General features: G+C 35.8%; 2 protein-coding genes and 1 long non-coding RNA gene across 5 annotated transcripts in view; 1 reads left to right on the top strand and 2 right to left on the bottom strand.

Moving 5' to 3' along the window:
• Positions 1 to 7,264, top strand: part of LOC310739726 (arf-GAP with dual PH domain-containing protein 1) — a 42,738-nt gene extending 35,474 nt beyond the window's left edge. For all 3 annotated transcript variants that reach the window (XM_083565936.1, XM_083565937.1, XM_083565938.1), the window contains exons 6-11: positions 1,036 to 1,182; positions 1,830 to 1,913; positions 2,114 to 2,176; positions 2,329 to 2,400; positions 3,486 to 3,714; positions 5,410 to 7,264. In XM_083565936.1, coding sequence (XP_083422062.1) covers positions 1,036 to 1,182; positions 1,830 to 1,913; positions 2,114 to 2,176; positions 2,329 to 2,400; positions 3,486 to 3,714; positions 5,410 to 5,438 — 624 coding nt within the window. In that variant the 3' untranslated portion in view covers positions 5,439 to 7,264. The remainder of the gene's footprint in view (positions 1 to 1,035; positions 1,183 to 1,829; positions 1,914 to 2,113; positions 2,177 to 2,328; positions 2,401 to 3,485; positions 3,715 to 5,409) is intronic.
• LOC310739802 overlaps positions 1 to 21,644 on the bottom strand; it is a 351,802-nt gene that overhangs the window by 41,460 nt on the left and 288,698 nt on the right. The gene's annotated exons all lie outside the window — the stretch shown is intronic.
• rab26 (RAB26, member RAS oncogene family) overlaps positions 7,531 to 21,644 on the bottom strand; it is a 90,375-nt gene continuing 76,261 nt past the window's right edge. The window contains exons 6-9 of the mRNA XM_083565971.1: positions 17,442 to 17,507; positions 16,195 to 16,251; positions 11,462 to 11,538; positions 7,531 to 11,081 (exon numbers count right to left, since the gene is read on the bottom strand). Of these exons, the coding sequence (XP_083422097.1) occupies positions 10,979 to 11,081; positions 11,462 to 11,538; positions 16,195 to 16,251; positions 17,442 to 17,507 (303 nt within the window). The 3' untranslated portion in view covers positions 7,531 to 10,978. The remainder of the gene's footprint in view (positions 11,082 to 11,461; positions 11,539 to 16,194; positions 16,252 to 17,441; positions 17,508 to 21,644) is intronic.

Raw genomic sequence — 21,644 nt, 5'->3', positions numbered from 1 at the left:
TGAAATATATGATTATGTCAAACAGAGGTTTTCGTTATTTCATTGTAGTAGTTTAACTGAAGGATTTGTTTAAAGTAAATTCCATGGTAGTTGTACAATAGTGTGGTTATGTTAATAGGGAAATGTAGAACTTAATTTATTAGTGTGTTCATTTATACATGTGTAACATCGCATTATAAAAAGCACGACAGAATTCTGAGCATCAGTTGAAAGTAAAATTGATTATCTCAGCATTTTCTTTTGGTACTCACTTTTTAGTACTTATTCAAAGATGTTCAAAGATTTGTGTTTCCATAGCATTTAACTATGAAGTTAACTAACAGAACCATGCAGTTACCATTACTGAGACATGACACAGATGCCCTATAATTAATTTGTGTTTAACTTCTTCTCAATGAACACAACACAAAACTGGATCTCATTTATCAGTCTTTTTGGCTTGTGTTATAATGATGTATTTTAGTGACGTACGTATATGTTTGATTTATCATCCCTAAGACTAATCCTAGGAATGCCATCCAGAACATTTTATGCTAACCAGTTGTTTTATGCCATGTTATAGCATAACTGTTAAGTTATAATAAAAAGTAATAAAAAGTTGGTAGTTTGAAGGTTTACAGTAGTATGCGTAAATAAACACACACCCATGAGCACTATTATCAACTTCAAATATTATACACATTCTGATTTCTGTCATCAGTAAGGTGTTTTAGACTGCAGAGCTTCTATTGACATGATGTTTTTTGTTTTTCACACCCTTCTGTAAAATATAAAAGTTAGTCTTTTATTTGTGGAAATACATAAGGTGGTATGCTTATGATACAAATTTTTTTTCTGAAAATATAGGTTGTTCACGAATACCAAATTTCTTGTGTAAATGCTTATAGTATTCATTTATGGAAAAATCTGTTTATAGGATTAACATATATGTTAATGAAGTCAATTCATTCAACGATAAATGGCACAGCTAAACATAATAGACTATAAAAAATTTATATAAAGGCGTTCAATGTAAAGTCTGTATTTCTGTGGCAGGCTAGGGAGCCGAAGGCCTTGATGAAGATCCAAACCATTAATGCCACTTTTCAGCCGGCTAAGATTGGCCACCCTTATGGACTTCAGATCACTTACCTGAAGGACAACAGCACCAGGAACATTTTTGTGTACCATGAGGAGGGGAAGGTTAAGACACATTTGTGATTATGATTTTTCCAAATGAAGTTTTTAAATGTTAAAAAATTAAAAAAATGAAAAAATTTTTTTACATTAATTTAGATGGATGCTTGTGCTTTGCTATGACTCAATACACCGATCCACCATAACAGTATGACCATGAAATATCGTATTGTTTTGCTGCCAAAACAGTCCTGACATGTTGAGCATTAACAGCAATGTTAGCTACAGTAGCTCGTCTGTTAAATCGGACCACATGAGCCAGCGTGCATCAGTGAGCCTTGGTCGCCCATGACCATGTCGCCGGTTCACTACTGTTCCTTCCACTCCACAAGAGCAGCAGTTTTGGAAATGCTCTGACCCAGTCGTCTATTCATTATATTTTGGCCCTTGTCAAACTCGCTCAAATCCTTACACTTGCCCATTTTTCCTGCTTTTAACAAATCAACTTTGAGGACAAAATGTTCACTTGCTGCCTATTATATTCCACCCAATAACAGCTATTAATGATGTCGAGATTATCAGTGTTGTTCACTTCACCTGTCATAATGTTATAATGTCATAATGCTATGCCTGATCGGTGTATGTAAATTACATGATAGTCATGGATGCAGGAAACTTAAATTCTTTTTTGCATATTGATGTATGTCTATCAGGAAATAATCGACTGGTTCAATGCGATACGAGCTGCTAGGTTCCATTACTTACAGGTTGCGTTTCCTGGAGCCTCTGATACTGAAGTAAGTAGTCCCCTATACATGCACACAAGTACTCAAGTGCAAAATGCACAATATTTAATATATAATTGTCCCAAACAAGTTCTCTTTATAGGAACTTGAGGTTTTAGGGTTGAATTCTTACTTAAGATAAGACTGTCATGCAGCTTTTGTTAATATCCTCTGAACTGCTGAACAACTGCCTTTATTTCCTCTTTGTCTAGCTGGTGCCCAAACTGACAAGGAACTACTTTAAGGAGGGTTACATGGAGAAGACAGGTCCAAAGGTTGGAGCTACTTGATTTGCTTGATGACCTAAAGCATGCATTAGATTTGACAAGAGTTTTATGAACTGCAAGCTGTTCCTCAAGCTAGGAAATCTGAAATTAGTTTGTTTATATATGTGTGTGTTTTAACTGTGGTCTTATGTCTGTTCTAGCAAACAGAGGGTTTTAAAAAACGTTGGTTCACCCTGGATGACAGAAGACTTATGTATTTTAAAGACCCTTTGGTGAGCAGCAGTTTGTGGTTAACACTTTTGGCTGATTGAAAAACTGTCTAAAGTGTACAGATGTTCTTACTAAATTGGATGCTGAGCATATGTGAGATATTTTACAGCATATTAGAATTACATAAAATTATTAAAAATATTAATTTGTATCTTAATCAATCATAATGTGCATTTATGGATTTATGGAATATTTTTATTTTATACATAAGTGTTATTTAGAACCTTATTATTTCAAGGTTTTCATATAATTGTAGTACTGTGCTTAATATTCTACTTTTGAAAAAAAAATAAAAATCTGTGCGATTGCAAGCCATCTTAATCTTTTTGGTGTATTTACATGTTCACTTTACATACTGCCCGCTGAACCGGAATGTATTCATTGCTTCATTTTCCAAGCAATACTCTTACATTAAAATTCGAACCCATTTAAATAAAATCAGTCCTTCCCTCTTTTTTATGGTTTATAAGGTTATTTTCTTCTAGAAAAATCACAAGAAAACTAGCATTACCACAAAAACATCACAAGAATTGCAGTTTTATCTTAGTACCTGAATTATTCTACTTTTGGTATAATTATCATTGTAGGATTTATGCTGGATAAAAATGATCAAAATGTGTGCATTTAAGTAGTGTCCACAAGATGGTGCTGTTCAATTTAGGTTTAAGTGCACTAGATTAAATTTGTTTTGAAACTCATTGATTGTTGGAATATTTATATTGTGTTAGTCCTGACCACACTATTATCCTGTGGTTAACTAGACTATAAATCACTTATAAGTCCATGAAAAGCAGCCCTGTTTGACCCCTTTTTTAAATTCCCCTTTTCCAGTCTATCTGAATTACATGCACTGAATGTTTTTTATGAAATGTGTAAACGTTTAAAATTCAATTCAATTCATTTTTATTTGTATAGCGCTTTTAACAATGAACATTGTCTCAAAGCAGCTGAATGCTTATGGAAATCCTTATGATAAACATTATTACAGTCTAGGATATTGTTATGTTTGTTTCTAATTTTACTTTACTAATGCTAAAACATACATATGTATATCAACATATAACAAAACATATAATATTCTGCACAGGATGCCTATGCACGAGGTGAAGTGTTCATTGGCAGTAAGGAAAATGGCTACACAGTAGTACCAGGCCTGCCTCAATCTACACAGGGCTACCACTGGCAGTCTGGTATCACAATTGTGACCCCGGACAGAAAATTCCTCTTTGCCTGTGAGACAGAGGAGGTACAGAAAGAGTGGATTGCTGTATTTCAGAGTGTCATCAACAGACCAATGCTTCCACAGGAGTATGCAGGTGACTATTTATCTATTTTATTCACTTCCAGAAGTATCAAATGAAGGCCTTGAAATAAGTCTTGAAATAATGGGAATGTTGCTATCTGTTAGCTTTCTTTGTTGTTATTAATATTCCTGGTGCATTTCTTGCTTTTTTGTTTGGATCTTCATCAAATTTAGTAGAGAGGTAAACAGATTTGATGCTCTGCCATGACACTAAAACAAATACTGTAGCATATTTTAGCCAGTGTTTATTTACTACTTCTGTATAATATTACCATGGGTAATAATTTTTATCCAAAAACAAAGGTTAACTAACTGACTTTTAGCTTTATATTTTTAGCTTAAAATTCACTCTTTCAAAATGAACTCCTTTCAGAACATGTGATTATTTGGTTTTAAAATTGTGTAATAGCACAGTATGTTGATTGATATCACAATATATATTTAATAGTTTAATAAAAAATATTTTGATATTATTTTTCTTTGTACCTTTAACCAGACATTTGAGTAAGTATTATTAGTGGTGGGCCGTTCATTTTACACCTTTACACCTAGGCATTCAGTGGTGTTCTACCTTAATTAATCCACTTCTTAATACCATCATTAGGACCACAACTATAGGAACCATCAATATACAGAAATGCAGTATAACAGACCACTGCAGCAAAGACAAGTATCTCATGCAGTGAGAATGAATGCCATTACTAAAGCACAAAACCCAATTAACACAATTCATCAAGTGTACTTCACTACAGCCACAGCTGCAATGCCTGGATACATAATCTCTAGCCGAAGCAGCAATATTAACCTCATACAATGACCCCAGGTTCTGTGCATTTTTTGTGTAATTGAAAGTAATTTGTGTAATTTTGTGTAATCAATTTCTTCTCCTCTGTCAGCCATTATGGACTGAAAGAAAATACAGCTACAGGTAGTCGTCGACTTACGACCACGAGTGGTTCCGACAGACCGGTCGTAACACGATTTGGTCGTAAGTAGAGTAGGCTATATGTACAGTACTGTGAAATGATGTTATAAAAATCTTTAAGTAGTATTTTAACATAATTTTCTTTCATTATTGTTATACTGTATATATCATAATTTTTTTTCATAATCTTTGTTCATTTTATGCCATTTATATCATCTCTACACCATTTTGGTTCTTACTGTCGTACGCCACGGCTAGCGCCGCAGCTAGCGATTGTGGTCGTAGGTCGCATAGGTTGTAAGTCGATGACTACCTGTATAATTAGATAAAGATATGAAATAAAGAGAATAGACTATTGGGAATAAATTAATACATATTATTGTGGGGGAAATTTTTTTAAACGTAAGCCAGTGATTTTGAAAGAGTTATTCCAGCCCCTGCTAGCCCTGACGGCCCACCACTGAGTATTACTGCCTGTGTGTGAAATATTGTATTGTGCAAGTTTGTGTCTGTGATCCAGGAATAAGAATTGTGTTTTTCTAATGCTGTCTCATTTTGGACTATTTTATTACCATGTATCTTATAGATTCACATAAAAGATGCATACTATATAAAGGTTCCTTGCAATATTCTTTCCCAACATCCAAAAAAATATTGGAGCTACAGTATCTTTAACTGTAAAAAGTATTTCAACCGTGTAACTCGATTTTTTTATAATTATATACATCATATACATCGACAAGAAGTAGTTCCCAACCTAAATTCTGTTTTTGCCAAATTCAGTGGAGGCACACTTCAAGCATAAGCCCTGAACATCTCTGGGAATCTACAGCTCAGCGATGCCATGAAAGCCTGTAGCAACGCACAGCAACAAAGACTATGATAACAGAATGTGGAGAGCAACAGCGCCGAGGAAGCAGCTCAAAAAACCTCAGAGTGGGCTGACACAATGACTGTGCAAACTCTGTTTTAATGTACTGCACACTAGCACATTCGTGTTTTGTCACAGTTGCTTTAAGTAAATCATAATTCTTTAAAGTCCATCCTGGCAAAAATATCATTTGATAGGGACATTAAGTAAAAGTGGCACAAAAATGTGCTTGGGTCTCATTTATAAAACTTTGCATGAATTCCAAAGTGAAAATGTGCAGATGCACAAACCAAAAATGTTCTTTATGCATAAACATACAGTACTTTACTCTATTTCTGCTTTGTAAATCAGTCTTCTTGAAAATTTGCACAGTTTTAAAAGCCTCTTCTCCTGTTCAGTAAATATCCAGAACTCCTATAAATATCAATAACTAGTAATTGCAAATGAGCTCATACATATTTAAATAAGTCCCATTCATTTTCAAATGAAGTAGAGGAAAACAAAAAAGTGAATGTTGTGGGGAAACATACTCGCACAATCCAGCAGACCTTTTCTGCCTGGTGTAAGCAAATGAGGCAATTTATAGAATGAAATTGTTTTCTACAAAATTTTTGAAAAGGCACCTCTATATCAGCACACATGCAGTCAGGTGCTCTGATTACATGGGGAAAATTGGAAAGGTTTGAAGATTGTTTATTTATGTTGGACACATCATCAGTTACTCTGATGTTCTGACTTGTCAACATTTTTAATTAGGCCAACCAGTATATCTGACATGATGGTGCTTAAAAATGGCTGGTGTTTAAATCAGTAAGGCCATTGTGGAAATTATACCATATACATATACAATGCTTCATTATGGTGCCTATTTATATCACTATGTAGCCTATCAATAGATATGTAAATGTGTGAGATTACTTCACAGCTGTTTGCAGCCTGGCCACACGTAACACAAATACATTATAATATACTATTGCAGATATGATATTAACTTTTAGACTGCAAATAGTAACGTGAAGGAATACAATTTCATACATAGAAACACTCTATGTTATGCTTTAATGCCTCTTATGCCCATGAAGCTTATATGTAGTTATTTTGAAGCTGCATAATTTGATATGAAGTATAATGTGTGAGAGTGATGATTTGTAATTCTCTACATATCCTCAGGGTGTCATTTATCTGGCTGTATGTAAAATAATATGGCTCTGCATGTTTATCAAAGGTTTCCCCACAAGTATTTCTCTATAAATCCTGGATTCTGTGTAGGATATAGTGAATGCCCATTACAGATTCATTTTGTCTATATAAATGAGGCCCCAGGTCCAAGCAGATAAGTAGAATGGATTGCATTTTGACTGGATAACATTTCAAAGTACTCTAGACTATTATCAGCTCTAAGACAAACATGCAAAAGGACAACATTCCTCATATTTATTTATTTATTTAAATGTTTTACTGTATTGAGATGAGTCTGCTATACTTGTTTGAGCACTGAAGAAAAACATTAAAGGAAAAACATTGGACTGTAATTAATATAATACACTTAAAAAAATTGCTAAACTTTGTTTTAATGAAAAATGTATGCCGCTGTGTAATGTGTTGTTACCTGTAAATTATACAGTCTTCATGAAAGAGCAAATATTCTCCATAAGGGTGCACTACTGTCTTACATTTGAAGTGGGCTTCATTTATTGCCATTCACAAAGTAAAAATCTTGCAATTGGAATGTACACTTTTATTAAACATATATTTATTGCACATCAAGACGCTTAATGTCTCAAAAAGATCACAAGGCATTACTTAGATTCAATTTATAGTTACATCCAGAGAGCAAATGGTACAAGCACTACATTTTCTTTACATGATCAGAGAAAATACGTTTTTTGAAAAGAAAGGAAATAGATATATATATATATATATATATATATATATATATATATATATATATATATATATATATATATATATATATATATATATATATATATATATATATATATATATATAAATATATAAAACATAACTGTGTAAACAGCACAACTTTATTTTGTCAAGCGACAAACTTAAGAATAAGCTTTAGGTGCATATGCATATACAGTGTGCATTACATTCATGTATCTTCACAGTTCACGTAGACACATCACTTACATCACAATAAACAGTGCCTATACAAAGTCTTCATACCTCATAGAAATGATCTGATCCATTCCATTATAGGTTAACATTAAAACAATTTTTTAACACATGATAACTAGCACCACTCAGATTATAAACCAAGACTATAACTGAATTTTAACAGTTTTAAAATAGCTTTGGTGTAACCTATTGCAAAAAAGCAACATAATCTAAGAGGTTTTTTAAAAGAACATAAATACACCACATTCTTCCTGGTCTAAGTGAAAACAATTATCTGAGTTCATCATGTTTCTCCCTGCTTTCAGACAGAATGATTCTGATTAGTTATTACTGATTATATTTATAATGTATTCTGTAGATAGAAAATTGGGAATAAAGTTATCACTTCAATAATCATTCCATCTAGTACTTTTAAGTGCTCTCAGCTAAACTAATCCAGCTTAAAAGCTCAACGCAGGTTTTGTAGAAGCCTGTTGTGCTCTTAAATTCAGATAATCGCTGCGGAGATAGTGATGCTTTGACACGTCTGCAACAATACAGTTAAGTAGTGTGCTATATTGTCTAAATAACATGCCAGGACATGCACAGATTCATCAAACCCATAAAAATACAAATTGCTGCAATGGCAGGCAATTGCCACTCTCAAGGCTCTATATACATAGACCAAGCAGACAGAAAAAAAGATAGCAGTGAGAACAAGGAAACAATTGCACACATCTATGAGATAATAATGATTATCAACATCATCGACAAACATATACCATAAGAGAATGTAAATGAGGGTAGCTATTAAAAATATTTTTATTTAATTACAAAAAGGGGCTGTTATGTTGCTGCATTCACATCTTTAAGGTTGTTTAGTCCAAATGTGTACATTTCAGAAAGGTGTATAGAATTTCTATAGGCACTGTAAATTCCAAATGATCATACAAAAAAATATAAGATAAATGTGTGATTTTCTTAGTTTTTGTATATATTTTTTGAAAATCCTGCATAACACTTGATTTATATTAATGATTTGTTAATAGAATGATTTTAAAAATGACAAAGTACTAACATTTATGTAAATTATGTTGTTAAATATTTTCCTTGCTAAATGTAGAGTAAAATGTAGAGTAATTTCCTTGCTAAATTTTTAATATCAAGATTAATTGACATAGTAGGTTAAAGTGATTTCCAATAAATCATGAGTATTATGTAAAATAAACAAACATCTATGGTGTTTGACAGATGCCCGTATTCAGAGCAATTTACAACAATCTTATTTACAAAACTGCGCAGGACTTGTTTAAGGGCCCAACAGTGACAGCTTGGTGACACTGGTATAGGAGTTTACAACCTTCTGATCAGAAGGCCAACATCTAAACCACTGAGCCACCACTTCTAACGATGAATATAAGAAAATACACAATGTTTCTTAAAGTAAAATATTGCAAAATATATAACTTTCCACTTTTATCCATAATATATAACAGTTAGCAGTTACATTCCTAAAGGTTAGAGGAAAAAGGCTTACAGCTACAATTAAACTTTCTTTCACAAGAAAATACTGTAAAACTGACCCCTAATACTTTAATAGCTACAAAAACAAACAAAAAGACAACAAAACCTTTATTGTAGCTTGAAAGTATAAAATGTCTACAGTAAGCTATTAAAAACAACTACAGAAAACATCCTTATTGTAGCTTTTGTGCTCAAAGCTCCAAAAAAATGAGCATTTAACCATTAAACCCTTTCCATTTAATTAAATGCTGGTGTCCAAACATGGCTGTCATGCAGAACCAGATCTGAAAGTAATGTTCCCCTGGTCACATTTCAACCTTTAAATTTTTACTTTGAACATCACATATCGCATATGTTTTTTTCTTCTCTCAAATCCAGAGTGTCATGCAATTAATGGATTGATTTCAACAGTGGGGAATGAGGGTGTATGCACTTGTGTACTTGAGGGCCCATTCAGAAACGGTTTCTGAAGTTATTTACACTGAAATGGCTCAACAGATGTGTTGTGGTGTTTAAAATATTGTCAGTTAACTGTGGCCTGGCAGCTTAAAATAAACAGTCCAGTTGTTTCCGAAATTCATTTCAGCGGATTATTAAAAACAATGTAATTTCTTGAAATGAGGATGCCTCATTCCATTAAATGGATACACCCCCCCCCCACCCAACCACAATCATCCATTTTAACAGAAAAACCTGCACAAAAACCTGCTCATTTCAGCAGATATCTGTTAAGTCAATCATGGGGCAGCAGCACACTGCATACTGTACATCCATGCAGAGGTTAAAAACTTATTGTTCATGACTAATCACAGTTATTGTTCATATCCATTATCAGCATGGGAAAATGTGATCTCTCTGGCTTTAAAAGAAGGGCTGGTTTGAGTATTTGAGAAACATTTGCACTGCAAATTTTATACTCTTTAGTATATACTTTAGTCTCTATACTGTGCACAGATTTTTAGAAAATTACCAGTTTTATAAATATAATTTTTTCTGTCTTCAACTGTCCAGTTTTGCTAAGACTGTGCTCAGGATTGCATCAGGTTCTTGCTTTAACTAACAGAAGTGGAATCTGCCGTGGTCTTCTGCTGTTTTAACCCATTCCCCTTTGAAGGTTTGATGCATGAGATCCTTTTCACCAGAGTTGCAGACTACTTATTTGAATTACTATTACAATTCTGGTCAAGCTCAAACCAGTCTGGCCAATCTGCTCTGTTCTCTCATCAACAAGGTGTTTTAGCTGTAGACCCTTTGCACATGGGCTGTTTTTTCCCCCACACCTTTCTCTATAAATTCTAGAGGCAATTCTGTGTGAAAATCCCTGGAGATCAGCTGTTTCTGAAATATTTGAGCAAGCCCATCTGGCACCAAATCCATTTGTGGTTTACAGAGATCACACTTTTTCCCCCATTCTCTTGATTGATGTGAACATAACTGTAGCTCTGTGCTCTATCTGCTTGAATATTTGTGTTGTGTTTGCAGTGTGTTTCTGCCACATGTGGTGTGTGGTGCTTTTGCAGATAGAAAAGAGCAGAAATGTGCTTGCTCAAGAAACAGTATGAAGAACACAATTTACCCATGAACTCTTCAAATCCACAAATAGTTTGATAAAACAAAGCTGAGGAAACACTGCCATTTGCCCTGCTTTCAGATTGACTACACTCACACACACACATGTAGGTGGACAAATTTAAACATAATCATGAGGCCCATATGTTCACACACACAAACAAAAACAAACAAACAAAAAAAAGAAAATCCCACAGCTGGGTATATGAAAACACATTTATGACACAAACATACACACACGAACACACACACACACACTTGCAAGTGCTTTTAGGTCCTGCAGCACCCTGTGGTCTTCATTTCCTTGTTGACATACTCATGTAATTTAAATGTGGGCTCATCATCACCCTTCATGGACCTGTGCTTCAGCTCTCTGCAAGGATGAAGTGAGAAAAAAAGCATGAAGATGGAAATTACGCATGACTTAATCATACTTACATGAGATTTGGACATTCTTTTTTAGATTGCATGAAACTGTGACTAAAACTACCCACGTCAACTATCAATAAAAAGAGAACAGTGCCTGGTATTTTAATGCATTCATCCAGGCCATCTTTCCATTAAGGCAGGTAAAATGAGTACCACACCAATTGTAAGGTATGTAGACAAGATGAGGACATAATGACCTGCTGATTTCACATGATCGTCATCACCAACATTATCGTCATTATCATCATCAATAAGACCATACAAAAAAGATTTTATCATGTGTATTGTTATGTAATCTACCTCCAAAGGTTTACTCATACTCACTTGGCAATGGCAGTGAAGGCAAGGTCCACGTTAAGACCAGATCGTGCACTTGTCTCCATAAAAGGCACCCCAAACTCCTTTAGTACACATATATACCCACATGGGTATAAGATGGCATTAATTTAATTTTATAGTTTACTTTTCCAACATTGCCTGTCTGTTTCTGGTGTAACATTTCTCTCACACATCTTATAAAATTAAAGTAAAATCAGTTAAATAAATAATAATCATGGCCACAAAAAAGTTACAACAATTAAGGAACATTTGATGTTTTTCAGGATTTATGACATGAATACATCTGCCTATTGTATGCAAAAAAACAAAAAACAAAAAACAAAACAACTCAAATTAGACTCCTTTACTTGCAATAATTTATCTTTTTTTTTAATCATTTCTTTTTTAATTTAACTGCAAATCAAGCGATTTTGTTTGTTTAAATATTGCTTACATACATCCTAATTTAATGAAGTAGGAAGGTTTTTACAATGCCAAAATGCAATTTGCAATATTCAGTATGAAATATTAAGTTTTTAAATGTGAAACTAAAAAGGTGATTCTAGTTATTTTATTCTCTCTGTCACATGACCAGTAAATCTTAAGAAATGCTGGTTCTATTATATAGAACTATGCGAGAAATGTATATTACATAATTTGAAGCAGTGGCTAAATAATTCTAAAGTGTGGGAAATATAACCTGCTGAAGGTGCCAGATTAGGATGTCAAACTTGGAAATGCATATTAACAACGGAGTCTGTAGTCACACAGCTAATCAGTTTTTAATAGGCATGCAAACACTGTAACAGTACAGATGAGAGAATATTAACCCCACACAATACCTACTGTATAACAGTTAAACCGTTGTAGTAAGGATTATCTCTGGACCAGCTTCCAAGGTGGGTTATGTCTATTGACATATTTGATGTGGATGAACCCGGTAAAGCATTATGGGAAATATCATTCTGTCGTATAATAAGCTGATCTGCTGTCTAAAAAGTATGTTTTACTTTTCAAAAGGGATAAGTGATTAGAGTGATTTGCTAGTTAGTGGAATACCAGAAACTGACTTTCTGATCTTTGATCAGACTTTTTATGCAAGGTATCCATTCATTTGTCTATTCATGTGGAAATATTCTTGTGACTTTGGGCCTATGTTTTGTCAGCTGAAGATCTACTACACTAGGTAGTGTTTCCTGAGTGCTGGTTTCAACAAAGTGTGCACAGTTTACATAGGGTGGCTGTGGATTCTTGAAGCTGTCTTTATAATACTGCTCTCCACTCTGTCATTCATACCTGAGGATTGAACTGCAATCACATCTGGAGTAGTTTGAGGTCTGCCTGGCTGTGTTCTCATATCCATTAGATCACAATTATAGCTAAAATAGTGATCAGTATGGTCTCAATATGAGGGTCTGACATAACCACAGTGTGAGCATGAATAGAACAAAAAATTTAAATCCATAGATGCAAGTTTTTTGCTGGGAAAAGCTTTGTACAGAAGGGATTGTTACTGCACTCTCTGTCATCTTTGATGACCTTAATCTTATCAAAAGGGGCTTAAGTCTGTGCTCTACTGCACGAGTCCTTTGCCTTTAAAATACTTGAAGGCTGCTGACAGCTTTTATTCAGCAGTTGTCAAGGTAAATGCCTCTACACACTTTATGTGCCTGGGCACAAAAAATCTTTATGTACTATTGAAATTATTTAAAACACCCGAACAGATATTCTGATGCAATATTCCCCCTAATACTGAGCAAGTCTGAGAAATGCTAAGAAAGTGCAGAAATACATTCACAAATGTATACATACACTACTGTGGAGTATTTATGTCATTTATGTATTTATGTTTTATGTTCACATGTTCAGTTATCATTATGCTCATCAACAGCGGTGATGAGGAGGTGATGGGTAGGTATGGCTTTAAGGAGAGAAATGTGGAAGGGAAGATGGTGGTAGATTTTGCTAAAAGGATGGAAATGGCAGTGTGAATACTTATTTTAAGAATAAGGAGCAGCACAGGGTGACATAAGAGTGTCACCCTGTGGACTATGTTCTATGTAGGAGATGCAACCTGAAGGAGATTGGAGACTGTAAGGTGTTGGCAGGGGACAGTGTAGATAGACAGCATCGAATGGTGGTCTGTAGGATGGTTTTTGAAGTGAAGAAGAAGAAGAGGTGAGTGAGGACTGAAAGAAGAATAAGATGGTGGAAACTGAAGGAGGAAGACTGTAGTGTAGGATTCAGGGAAGAGGTCAGACAGGGGCTCGGTGGTGGTGAAGAGGTGCTGAATGATTGGGCAACTACTGCAGAAGTGATAAGGGAGACAGCTAGAAAGGTACTTGGTGTGACATCTGAAAATAGAAAGGAAGACAAAAAAACGTGGTGGTGGACTAAGAAAGTACAGAAGACATGAGGAAAAAAAGTTTAGTGAAACAAAATTGGGATTAGCAGAGAGATAAGAAAAGTAGGCAGGAGTACAAGAAGATGTGGCAGCAGGTGAAGAGGGATGTGGCAAAGGAAAAGCCATATGAGAAGCTGTATGAGAAGTTGGACACTAAGGAAGGAGAAAAGTATTTATACCGATTAGCCAGGCAGAGAGACCGTGCTGGGAAAGATGTGCTGTAAATTAGAGGAGTTGAGTGGAAATGGCAATGTGTTGACTAGTGAGAAGAGTGTGTTGAGAAGATGGAGGGAGTATTTTGAGCAGCTTATGAATGTGGAAAATAAGAGAGAGAGGAGGTTGGATGAAGTGGAGATGGTAAAGCAGAAAGTGAAAAGGATTAGTAAGAACAAAGTGAGAGCAGCAATGAGAGTCTGAGAGAAGAGGTGCCAATCTGTGAGCAACAGTATGGTTTCATGCCGAGGAAGAGCACCACAGATGCATTATTTGCTTCGAGAATGTTGATGGAGAAGTATAGAGAAGGTCAGAAGAAGTTGCATCGTGTGTTTATGGACCTAGAAAAAGCATACGACAGGCTGCCAAGAGAGAGGTTTTGGTAATGTATGAGGAAGTCAGGTGTGTCAGAGAATGTGAGGGTGGTGCAGGACATGTATGAGGACAGTGTGACAGCAGTGAAGTGTGCAGTGGGAATGACAGACTGGTTCAAGGTGGAGGTTGGATTGCATCAAGGATCGGCTCTGAGCCCTTTCCTGTTTGCAGTGGTGATGGACAGGTTGACGGATGAGGTCAGACAGGAGTCTCCATGAACTATGATGTTTGCGGATGATATTGTGATTTGTGGTGAGAGTAGAGAGCTGGTTGAGAAGAGCCTGGAGAGGTGGAGGTAAGTCCTGGAGAGAAGGGGAATGAAAGTCAGTATGAGTAAGACAGAGTACATGTGTATGAATGAGAGGGAGGAGAGCAGAGGGGTGTAGTTGCAGGGAGAAGAGGTGGTGAAGGTGGAGGTGTTTAGGTACCTGGAGTCACAGTGCAAAGTAATGGAGAGTGTGTTAGAGAGGTGAAGAAAAGAGTGCAGGCAGGGTGGAGTGGGTGGAGAAGAGTGGCAGGAGTGATTTGTGATAGAAGGGTATCTGCAAGAGTGAAAGGAAAAGTTTATAGGACTATGGTGAGACCTGCGATGTTGTATGGTTTAGAGACAGTGGCGTTGATGACAGTGGCATTGAGACAGGAGGTGGAGCTGGAGGTAGCAGAGCTGAAGATGCTGAGATTTTCATTGGAAGGGACGAAGATGGACAGGATTAGAAACGAGTTTATTATAAAAAAAACAGTGCATGCAGGATGTTTTGGAGACAAGGTGAGGAAGGCTAAATTTAGATGGTTTGGACATGTGCAGAGGAGGGACATGGGCTATATCAGTAGGAGAATGCTGAAGATGGAGCCACCAGGAGGGAGGAAATTAGGCAGGCCAAAAATAAGGTGGTAAGATGTGGTAAAGGAAGACATGCAGGTAGTTGGTTTGAAAGAGGCAGATGTAGAGGACAGAGTAGTATGGAGACGGATGATCCGCTGTGGCGACCCCTAATAGGAGCAGCCGAAAGAATTAGATTATGCTTAACTAGTAGATAACAACAGTCATTATTTATGCACTATTTAAGATTTTAGGACACCAGTGGTGGATAGATACAATAGCAATTTGTTACTTTTCGTATGCAGTTTTATTTCACTCATATTTAATCAATTTACTTATTATGCTAGATATGTTTTTTTTTTATTTTATTTTTTTTATAAAAATGTATTACCAAATTAATTCAATTTTCAATTCTTTTTTTTTCTATGTGTTTTACAACACTGTCCCAGTTTCATCTCATAACTATGAGTTTTAAATAACCATTCCTTTCCATATTTTTTGTAAAAATGTTAAGGCCCTGATCACATTTTAAAACCAGTGTTTATGAAGCTCTTGATCATATCTGACATAAGCTCTGATTATGATAAATTTTAGATTGCACTTTAGAGGTTTTAAGGATGTGTTTAAAATAGAGATTGAATATGATCCAAACCATAAATTCACAAATGAGGAAAATCAGCTAAAGAAGGAGAAGACCCTACTGAGGTGAAAGTGACATTCTTGTCATAGAATAAAAAATTTGTCTCAGTCTTCATTCATCTTCCTCTTCTTGATGTTGCTGCCTACACTGACTCAACAGATATGACAGATATGAAACCTGTCTGGACCAGGTAAATCTAACAGAAAAAGAGCCTCCCTCACACCTCCCTATATATATATAGTAAATTTGTAATTATTTAGATACCTTTACAATGGTAAAAATCTTACCTTAGCTAATCTCTCACCCTCCTCTCTTCTTACTGTTCTGTCATGAGAGGCATCAGCCTGCAGAAACATGTATCTTCAATAATGACAATTCAATCACCATTAGCAATTTGGTTTAGTGTTAAACAGAGGATGCAAATTTGTTATGGCAAGGAATCTTTACTTTTTAAAATTGTATATTTTCCTTCCAGCTAATAAAATGTAAAACAATATAAAAATGCAAGAAATATAGGACTACAGAGTAGGTGCATATTCACATTATAAATCACACCCAATGCTGACCCAAATTAAAGGGACCAAAATGTCAATTATTACACAAGCAGATTTCAATTATTCTGTATATAGATGGCCAACAGGCAATGTATATATTTGTTTTTATTTTGACATTTTCGACATTCCACTGTACATATTTTTCAAAGAGGTATAATTATGTTTGTGTGAACAATTTGAGTAAGAGTAATAGTTCCCTAGCTGAATTTAGCATTCAATTGTCATGACAATAAGTTGGGGTTAGCTCTTCAAATACCTGCTGACATTTGATTGGCAAATGAATGGTCATGTTTTTAAAGTAATCATACTGCCCTCAAATTTGTGGAGCCAATATTGCTAGGATTATTTTTCAGAAGTAGGTTTTGCATAGCTCATAACACTTTAATTCTGACTAGGGAGGCATAAAAACAAAATAATTCATTGGTCTCACCAGATCTTAAAAAAAGGGGTGGAATGTATGGTGAAATCATTACACTATCAGCCATTGAAAATAGATGTCTGCACAAAAATGAGAAATCATCAGGGACTCCTCCCATCCCAGTTACAAATTACTCTACTGAACACTTCTAAACTACTCTGTTAATGATGCTCTTACTGTCTGCAATTATGAATTAAAAATTTATAATGTACAGTATATTCTATATTATCTCTGTATAATTGTATATAATTGTAGAATTATAGTGTATTTCATGTATCTTATTTATTTGTATATTTTATTATATATTTACAGTGTAAAAACAAGAGTTACACAATACACAATACATTCTACCTATTCCATCTTAATTAGTTAAGGGATGTACACAGGGTTTGTTTATTTATTCTTTTTCCCATAATTAAAAGTGCCTAATGGATCTGACATGACATACCATGGTTTCATTTCTTTTAAATCAGAGAATCCTCATTACAATTTTAATAGTGTTGTGTAGAAATCCTTATATCTATTGTTATTAGATATAATAAAACTATTTGAATGCACACACCTTACTGCCCAGGATCATTAGAACCACATCTTGCTGAGCATATTCATGGATTTCTGTCAGCCAGGCCTGTGGAAAAAAGACACAAGGAGCAAAAAAGGCAAAAACCTGGACAGTGATTAAAAAGAATTGTAATATATATTATATTGATTTTATTAATAGCCTAGGCCTAGGCAGGGGGCAAAACAAAACATTTTTATTGCAACATAATTAGCAGAATACTTAGCAATCACACCTTAATAATAACAACACTATTTTAGACTTTGGCCTTAATTACAATAAACAATCCAATAATGTCAATTTGTTTTAAACTGCAGACTAATTGCTAAAATAACAAATATTTATTTAGGTTCTAAATCGAAATGCTAAGTTGTGGTGTAAGAAGTTGTCTCCACTAATGACAAAATAAACAGCAAGGCAAAGACATGCTACAGCCTATTTCAGTATTGTTGCTGACCATGTGCATCTCTCAATGGCTACAATTTACCATAATCCAGCACAATAATTTACAATCTCACAAGGTGGATCATTTCAAACTGGTCTCATGACAATGAGTTTGGTGTTTTTCAGTAACCTTGCCAGTCAATGAAAACAATACTAAATATGAATGTTTGAAATATAGTAGACATGATATTTGCAGCACTAAAATGCACCTGGAAAATCTTCTCAGCGGCAGACTGGTCTGATTTCCCATTCTGTGAACCCAGTCCACCGCTAAAATCTCCAACAATCGGCATCAGCTTTGTCTGACAATCACATTTCTTTTGTGATTTATTTGCTTCAGATCTGTCTGAAGGGTCCCTTTGACCCTTGTGAGGATAAAGCAGTTACTGTAGCTGAATGAATGAATGCCTCTGGGCAAAGTTCATGGGTTCAACAGATCATTTAAAATGTCTGCAATTATACATTGGTTAAGATTAAGCTTAAAATTATGAGTATTTAAAAGGAAAGAAAAATTCCTTTTTAATACTCATAATTTTAAGCTTAATCTTAACCAATGTATAATTGCAGACATTTTAAATGATCTGTTGAACCCATCTTTATCAAGGGTGCCTATAATTAGATCTTAATTGTGCAGATGAATCTATATAATATTATTAGATGCATCATATATATGCATTTTACACTGAAAGTCTATATACACAATAATTTTCAAGGATTTTGTGGCTATAGCTTAATGTGACCCAGAGTACAGATGCAAGACAACTACAATTATCCATGACTGCAAGCCAAGAGAAGAGCAAAATTGGTCATGCTACTTGGATGAGAGGCATGCCATTCTTTGTCTTCGCTGTAAATCACAGCAACAATAGCCAATCCTGGGTGTTTGTGAAAACATGCATATACAGAATATAAGGGCAGAAAACACTTTGCTCTGCTGCTATGCCATGCAGCATATGGTGCCATTTAAAAATATATTGTTGGGTGGTTTGACATTTCCAAAACTTTACCCTGCTCAGTTATATGATTGGGGAGAGTCAGCTAGCGTAAGTGGAATTGTCAGCTGACCAAATTGGGAGGACAATTCATGGAAAAAAGCCAGGATCAATTATAATTACTACAGGGATTACACTCTGCTTCTTTTGTACTCCCAAACCATCACTCTCTGACTGTTTGATAAAAGACCTCCCAGGCTCCCTAATTAGTGACTGTTCCTATGGAGCATACATTTACTGCTGCCAATAAGTTGATTTCAAGGACTGCAAAGACTGGGGTTAATTAATGTACAAAAGCAGAACACTTTAATTCCCATGATTATTTTGTATATATGTAAGGCTGTTTATAATTGTTTTATTAGAATTTTATTAAAGCCTTAGTCAATTTATTGCCAAATACCTCTTATTATAGCTTTATTGCTAAATTTTTCTTTAATCGCAATTTAGTTCTAAATTCTAAACGTTTTTCTTCTAGCCAATCTGATATGCTTCATTACTTCACCGTTTGTGTAGAATTATATTTGGTAGGTATCACGTGTACTAGAGTACAAATCGGAATTATACAGTACCTGACTCTGCTGTACCTGAACCAAAGTGGCATTATTTTTGCTTGTTTAGCTACTTTGTGCATTAGTTCCCTTTAAGGAACTCAAGCTGCATCAACAATGCTTTGGGAATGCTTCTGCATTGTCCACGCTCTGAATCACGTGCGTAATCCATCCAATGGAAAGTGCGGCGTCACCGGTGGGGTGACGTCATGACCAGAAAGCTAAAAAAGGGCATGGAGTAAAGCGGACGCTAGCTTCTGTTTGTTCATAAAGCACTCTGTGTGTGTTGTCTGTCCATATTGTTTGTCTAAAATATATACTGAACAAAATTATAAAAGCATGCATCACTCCCAGGCAAGCCACACACAGCTGAGAGGTGTGCTGTTTTTTTTTTTTTATTGGTATATATATATATATATATATATATATATATATATATATATATATATATATATATATATATATATATATATATACTTAACAAAATTATATACACAAAAACCCCCATTTTTCATGAGATGACCTCAAAGGTATAAGACTTTTTCCTTAAAGGCCTATTTCTCTCAAATATTGTTCACAAATCTGTCTAAATCTGTGTTTACTTCGTTTTTGGCGTGATTTACCTCACAGGTGTGGCATATCAAGATGCTGATTAGACAGCATGATTATTGCACAGGTGTGCCTTAGGTTGGCCACAATAAAAGGCCACTCTAAAATGTGCAGTTTTACTGTATTTGGGGTCCAAAAACCAGTCAGTATCTGGTGAGACCACCATTTGCCTCTCACATTTTGCCCTGTACAGTGAAAATTGTGATTCATCCGTGAAGAGAACACCTCTTCAAAGTGCCAAATGCCATTAAATGTAAACATTTGTCCAGTCAAGTTGGTTACAATGACAAACTGCAGTCAGGTCGAGACCCCGATGAGGACGATGAGCATGCAGATGAACTTTCCATAGACATTTGGAAACAGTTAATGGTGGAGAAATTAACATTTAATTCACAGGCAACAGCTCTAATGGACATTCTTGCAGTCAGCATGCCAATTACACGCTCCCTCAAAACTTGTGACATCTGTGGCATTGACTGTGTGATAAAACTGCACATTTTAGAGTGGCTTTTTATTGTGGCCAGCCTAAGGCATAACTGTGCAATAATCATGCTGTCTAATCAGCATTTTAATATGCCACACCTGTGAGGTGGATGGATTTTCTCAGCAAAGGAGATGTGCTCACTAACACAGATTTAGACAGATTTGTGAACAATATTTGAGAATAATAGGCCTTTTGTGTAAAAAAAAAAGTCTTTGAGTTCAGCTCATGAAAAATGGGGCAAAAACAAAAGTGTTGTGTTTATAATTTTGTTCAGTTTATATATGAAAACAAAAATATTATGAAGCCAATCAAGAAATCCAAGCACAGCTCTCGGCTGTATGTGGCTTGCCTGGGAGTGGTGCATGCTAAGTCGGTTCTCGAGGGAGTCGTGTGTGTGTGTGTGTGTGTGTGTGTGTATGTGTGTGTGTGTGTGTGTGTGTGTGTGTGTGTGTGTGTGTGTGTGGCTCTTTGTGAGGCAGAAGTCAAGGAGCTTATGGAGGTTGTGACCTGGGCCATTGCCAAGCTGGATCTGGCTTGGCTGGCCGATGAGCAGAAAGCTCGATGAGCGCTTTTTGCAACTCACATCACAACCTTCACGTCAGGGTCTGCCGTTCTTTCCGGACTTAGACACCTGGGCAAAGCCGTATTTGGCCCGCCTCTTTAGTCCCATAGCAGCATTGTACTACAACATTATGGGACTGAACCAACATGGTTATTTGTCGATGCCCTGGGTTGAAGAGACGCTGGCCAGCTATCTCTCCCCAGGTGCCACATGGTCCCTTAAGACCCCGACATTGCCCACCAAGCCCCTACGTGCCAATACCAACACCAAGCCACAAGTGCCAATACTTTGGCACTGGTGGGTAAGGCTTACGTCTCAGCGGGTCAAGCCGCTGCATGCCTACACACCATGGCGGTGCTACAGGTGTATCAGGCTGACTTGCTGTGAGAGCTAGATGTGGGGCATTTCGGGTGGCAAGGAGGACTAGGAGTTCCGTGCTGAGGAACTCCATGTCTGGAGATTTAGATGTCAGGGCCACAAAAAAAAAAACCAATATGGCCGTTGGCAGGTCTATGGTCGCCCTTACCTCCACCGAGTTGTACTTATGGCTCAACCTATTGGATCCTT

This window comes from Silurus aristotelis, assembly GCF_946808225.1.
Source record: "Silurus aristotelis genome assembly, chromosome: 17".
Lineage (NCBI taxonomy): Eukaryota > Metazoa > Chordata > Actinopteri > Siluriformes > Siluridae > Silurus > Silurus aristotelis.
The sequence above is the reverse complement of the archived record's forward strand: the minus strand, read 5'-3'. Positions and strand labels throughout refer to the sequence as shown.